This window comes from Manduca sexta, unplaced genomic scaffold, assembly GCF_014839805.1.
Source record: "Manduca sexta isolate Smith_Timp_Sample1 unplaced genomic scaffold, JHU_Msex_v1.0 HiC_scaffold_656, whole genome shotgun sequence".
Lineage (NCBI taxonomy): Eukaryota > Metazoa > Arthropoda > Insecta > Lepidoptera > Sphingidae > Manduca > Manduca sexta.
In genome coordinates this window covers 1-5,803 of record NW_023595469.1, presented here as the reverse complement: position 1 = coordinate 5,803, position 5,803 = coordinate 1, and the positions used below count along the sequence as shown (strand labels likewise).

Genomic DNA, 5,803 nt, shown 5'->3' with positions numbered 1-5,803 from the left:
CTACTAAAATAAAACATGCATGGAATTAGACAAGCAGAATAATACACACCTTTTCAATAAAACTAATCATAGGCCCAACTAATATTTCCGTAGCGTTTTTTATGAAACTCTCGCAGCAACTCTTCAGCTGCCTGTCGACCTCCTTGCGCGAGTCCAGAAGATGTTCCCTCACCATCGGCGTGCCTTCCAACAGGAACTCTAGCAAGGCGTTATTAGAGTTCAGGGAGAAGATCTGTCGGGGCTTCTGGATCAGGCCGTATGCTGCGTTCTTCATATTGCTAAAGTCCAAACTGGTTTCTTTCACCACAAAATCGACTTGGAATGGGGCGATTTGCTCTCGTAGGATTAAAAGATGTTTGATCTGGAATAGCTCTCCATCTATGTTGGTGGTGTTTTCCGAAATCTGCTTTGCTGCGTCGTCTATACTTTGGACGCATAATGAAATTGCTTCTTGGGCGAGGCCTTGGAAGACTCTCTTTTCTAAGCAGCGGTAGAGCCTCGAAAGCGCTGCGAGAGTTCTGCGTACGGTCGGGTACCACATGCCATGGAGGTCGGCAGGCGAGGCTTGTGGTCGTCTCTGGGCCTCCACGTTGATGTTGGCGACTTCCTGCGACGTCGCCGAGATGTCTGATATCATAGAGTTGCGTGAGTCGCTCCGCTTCAGAGAGGCTTCTTGTATAGATAAAGCGATTTGCTGCCAAACAAAGAAATTCTGTTAGATATTTTCTTTATTAATGTTATCTTAACAATCAAATTTAATTTAGATATTAGTTATATATTTTGTAAGTAGTTGCCAGTTTTATTTGTAAATACTTAGTTTATAAAAGACTAACTTTTGCACGCAGCTTCGTTTGTGTAAAAAAAAATTCCGTAATAAAAGTCGGTAAAAGTTTACCGGGTATAGAAAGTATCCCATATTGCAACATTTTTTCATTGATTCTCCGCTACTATTAGTAATAGCGTGATGTTATACAGCCAATAGCCATTCCTCGATAAATGAATTTTTCAATTTGATCCAGTTCCTGATATAAGTGCGTTTAAACAAACAAACAACCTTTAGCTTCATAAATAGTATAGAAGTACAGATTTAAAGGCTGATATTTTATGTATAATTCAGCATTATAAATTGCCGCATTAATCTATACTATTATATAAAGCTGAAGAGTTTGTTTGTTTGTTTGTTTGTTTGAACGCGCTAATCTCAGGAACTACCGGTCCAAACTGAAAAATTCTTTTTGCGTTGGATAGCCCTTTGTTCGTGGAGTGCTATAGGCTATATATCATCACGCTATACCCAATAGGAGCGGGGCAGTAATGGCTAATCTCAGGAACTACCGGTCCAAACTGAAAAATTCTTTTGCGTTGGATAGCCCCTTTTATTCGTGGAGTGCTATAGGCTATATATCATCACGCTATACCCAATAGGAGCGGGGCAGTAATGGCTAATCTCAGGAACTACCGGTCCAAACTGAAAAATTCTTTTTGCGTTGGATAGCCCTTTGTTCGTGGAGAGCTATAGGCTATATATCATCACGCTATATTCAATAGGAGCGGAGCAGTAATGGCTAATCTCAGAAACTACCGATTCGAACTGAAAAATATTTTTGTGTTGAATAGTCCTTTGTTTGTGAAGTGCTCAAAGTTATATATCATCACGCTATGACCAATAGGAGCGGAGCAGTAATGGCTAATCTCGGGAACTACCGGTTTCAACTGAAAAATTCGTTTTGTGTTGGATAGCCCTTTATTTGTGTACCGCTATAAGCTATATATCATCTCGCTATGACCAATAGGAGCGGAGCAGTAATGGCTAATCTCAGGAACTACCGGTTTGAACTGAAAAAATCTTTTGTGTTGGATAGCCCTTTGTTCCTGCAATGCTATAGGCTATATATCATCATGCTATAACCAATAGCAGCGGAGCAGTAATGAAACATGTTGCAAAAACGGGGAAAATTATGAGTTTTGAGAGCTTCCGTTGCCTGCGCTGCGTAAACGGTTAAAGTTATGCAACAATGATGTATGACGGGATTGTTTCACTTAAAAAGTTCTAAATAATATAACAAAGTCCCCCGCTGCATCTGTCTGTCTGAACGTGTTAAACTCAAAACTACCCAACGTATTAAGATGAAATTTGGTATGGAGACAGTTTGAGACCCTGGGAAGAACATAGGTTCCCGGGAAACTACTATTTTTATAACGGAAAACTTTAGCCTGAAAAACTTTATAACGCGGGCGGAGCCGCGAGCAAAAGCTAGTAAAGTTATAATGATGGTATTAAAGTGGTTTTTGCATGTGAATGGTGCCGGATTAGTGAATGTGGTGTGTGCAGCGGACCTCCATCATGTGCAGCTTGTGCGGGTAGGCGAGGTCGCCGCGCGCGGGGCGGTAGCGCAGCACGTCGGCGCGCAGCTGCACGTGCGCGCGGAACACGAGGCGCTCCTGCGCGTCCTGCGCCAGCGCGCGCGCCGCCGCGCCCACCGCGCGCAGCCGCGCCGCTGTCACACCACATGTCGCGTCAATACAACGTTTCAAATGATCTTTGCACTTTCATTTTATTCCCAAAATTATATCTCTTAATTTTAAATACAGTAATCACTGTAAATTATTGAATGAAGAAAAATATTTAAAAACATAGTAGAAAATTGGATGTTTTGAATTTTTTTCAGCTATTTTTGTGGACTATACTACTATGACTACCCCTATTGTTCTTTCATGCTTGTTTTCAACCAAATATAACACATACATAATCTATTTTTTTTTCTCTTATTTTAACAGATTTGCTTATAAATCATAGATATATCAGCATCGTAATTTTCCTTAGGTATATAATCTAAACCCGTTTCGCTTTATTGCCAAAATATTCATGTTTAGTCAAATACATGATCACAATATTATAACATCCTTCAATACAGCCTTTATATTCTTTTTACTTAAATAAAATATTTTAAATCACTCTGTATATCGTTACGAAAATACTATTTATCTTATGGATCTCATAGCAGTGTATTTATTCTGTGAAATTGTTGGCAAGCTTTTATATCTAGGTTAAAAAGCCAAAAGTTTGCTTTACATTTTGATAAACATATTTGCGTATTACAGAATGTATGTAATACAGGAATATGTGACTAAAGTAGACAGGCTCACAGACAAAGTAGAAATAAGCTAGATAAGTCATAGGGGCAGTTAAAAGTTAAAAACACCCTAGGTTATGGGTTATCAGACTGATAGTTGTAAATATTAGGAACTTATAATTTTGCGGAGTACACTCACGGTCGTTGTTGACTTGTTCTTCAATAACTTCCACTCGTAATATGATGCACAGCTCAGCGAGTGTCTCCAGGTGGTTAATGTGTATTATTTGAGGTCTCAGCGTTTCATATAAACTGTTGCATAGAGATTGCAGATATTCTCTGTAACAAATGAGGCATATTGTGTCTCTCTCTATCAGTACGCTTTAGCGCCATTTGTATGATGTTGCGTAATTTATTTAAAAATCTGAAAATTTAAATATTTCCACGAGAGCAAATTACTGCGATAGCTTTTATGTTAATTCAGTACGTGGTCTTTTTGCGTACAAAATTTCACCTGAATCTGTTCAGCGGCTATTGTGTTTACTTCTAACAAACAAATTACCATTTTGAGAAACTTTCTCATTTATAATATCAGTATAAAGTATAGTAAGTAACAGTTAGAAATAATATAAAATAAGAAAATCATTATAGCAGAATAGGTTCGTACTCAAGTGCCGGTGAGGGTTCTCTGAAGAAGTGCAGGTAGAGCGTGTGCTCGTCGCGACACGCGTGCGACACCACCGAGCACGCGGCGCGCACGCACCCGCACGCGTCACTCGCGCGCCACGCGCCGCCACCACTCGCGCCACTCGCGCCACTCGCGCCACTCGCGCCACTCGCACCACTCGCCGCACCGCGCACCGCGCCCGCCGTGGCCGCGCCCGCGAATCGAGCGCGCCGCGACACGTACTCGCGCTGGATGTCCGACAGCAGAGACTCATAGCTGAAACACAAAACACATTGCTTACTTACAAAAATTACTAAAAACACTAAAAGCTCCTTTAACCACTTTCAATCCATTAATTACCTAAATTTAACATATAAGTGTTAAAAATATAAACATAGACAATCAAGACATCATTTGCTAAATCAGTATAAACTTAATAAACAGCATTTACTCACTCAGCATTAGTGTCAGCTCGGTTCTCTATCTCACTGATAACTTTCCTAAGCTTAGGTGCCGCCGCCTGGAACTTGCCGAAGTATACGGCATACGCGGTGTCCATGGACTCCTGGTCGTTAGGGTCGTCTTCCTTAGACGTCAGTATCTGTTCGGTGGCATGGTTCAACACGTGCGTCACGTAAGAACGTATCAGAGCGATGGCGCGGCTTTGCAAGTGCCTGTACTTCACTAGGTAAGTGTGGGATTCTTTGTAACCGCTCTGAAAAAATATACAGCCTTTTGTAGAGTGGAGGTATCAACTATACTATAATTCTCATGTAATTGTATATAAAGTAATTTGCTTTCTTTTAAAACCCAGGACATTACAGACAGGATAAAATACAATTTACTAGGTATGTATACTATGTCAATAATCAAGTATCTTCTATACTAACATTTTAGTACATTATTAAGATATTACAAATGTCAGCAAATAAAAAGATTTTTTTCTACAATTGCAAAGTTTCCTGTATTCACTCACATTGGCTTTCATGTAATCAAGGCATTCGTCAATTTTAGCCAAAACTGTGAAGAAAGCGTCACTGTTCACAGACATGGTGGGGCTGTTGAGACGCTGTGACAAATGCTCCACTTGTGTGAAGTAATGTAGCTTCTGTTTAATGTCATCACCTGAAAAAGTAGAGCGGAAACTGCTTGGTAAATTTTACAGTGTCTTTATGCAGTAGGCTTTAATTTATCGCTTAACTGAAACCTGATGATTTAATAATTAATATATAAATTGATGTTAAATACGTCAGATGGAATGGGTGAAGTTCTGTTTCATATGACAGCTTAAATTTTTAAATCCTAAAACTGATTTAAATACCCTAAAATGTTTGATCCACAAGCATATTTAAGAAGTGAAGTGAATGAATGCATTATTTATAAATATAGGTATAAAATAGTATACCAATATTGCTGAGTTTAGTTTGATCAGCCAGTAGCTGCTCACTCATCATGTGCAATGTGTTTGTTTTGTTTGATACAAAGTTGTATTGTTCCGATAGTTTATCCAAATCAGATACTGTTGCACCAATCTGAAAATTATAATGTTAATTGTATCATTTAAGTTTATGTTTTAAATATTTAAAGGTAAATTTGTTGTCAAGAAGAAAGATTAAGTTCAAAGTACAGTTTCTTTAGTTGATAAAAATTATTTAAATAACAAACATTCAATAATATTATGAGATATCATAACAGAAAACAAATTATTGAAAATCATTTGATAATAACTGTCAGAAAAGTGCTTCGGATGCCACAATGATAGCAATTAACATTGTATTCTATACTCTGAATATCTTTCATAATAATTTATTTGCTTTTAATAAATTCATAAAATTTGATTTCATATTTTTTCACTTATATACCTCTGGTACTTACTCTATCCGTCAATGCAACACATTCATTCCTCCGGTCCTCCAGTTGTTTGTAGTATGCTTCATAGGGAGTATCATCCGCCTTCAGGTTATTGCTGCACAGGCTCTCATACCACTCCAGAAAATCATATGTATTGTCCACCGGAGGCAGAACACTGTTATCTGTGTCATTTTCTGTCTTTTCCTAAAAT

General features: G+C 38.6%; 1 protein-coding gene across 1 annotated transcript; it reads right to left on the bottom strand.

The window, feature by feature from the left end:
* Positions 1-25: 25 nt before the first annotated feature.
* LOC119193541 (conserved oligomeric Golgi complex subunit 3-like) lies at positions 26-5,796 on the bottom strand (the record flags this gene model as incomplete). Its single annotated transcript, XM_037447191.1, is given in 8 exon segments — positions 26-694; positions 2,338-2,498; positions 3,274-3,413; positions 3,742-4,017; positions 4,197-4,456; positions 4,718-4,866; positions 5,147-5,273; positions 5,617-5,796. Coding segments are annotated over 8 exon segments (1,962 nt in total), but the record flags the coding sequence as incomplete, so codon positions are not given.
* Positions 5,797-5,803: the final 7 nt, after the last annotated feature.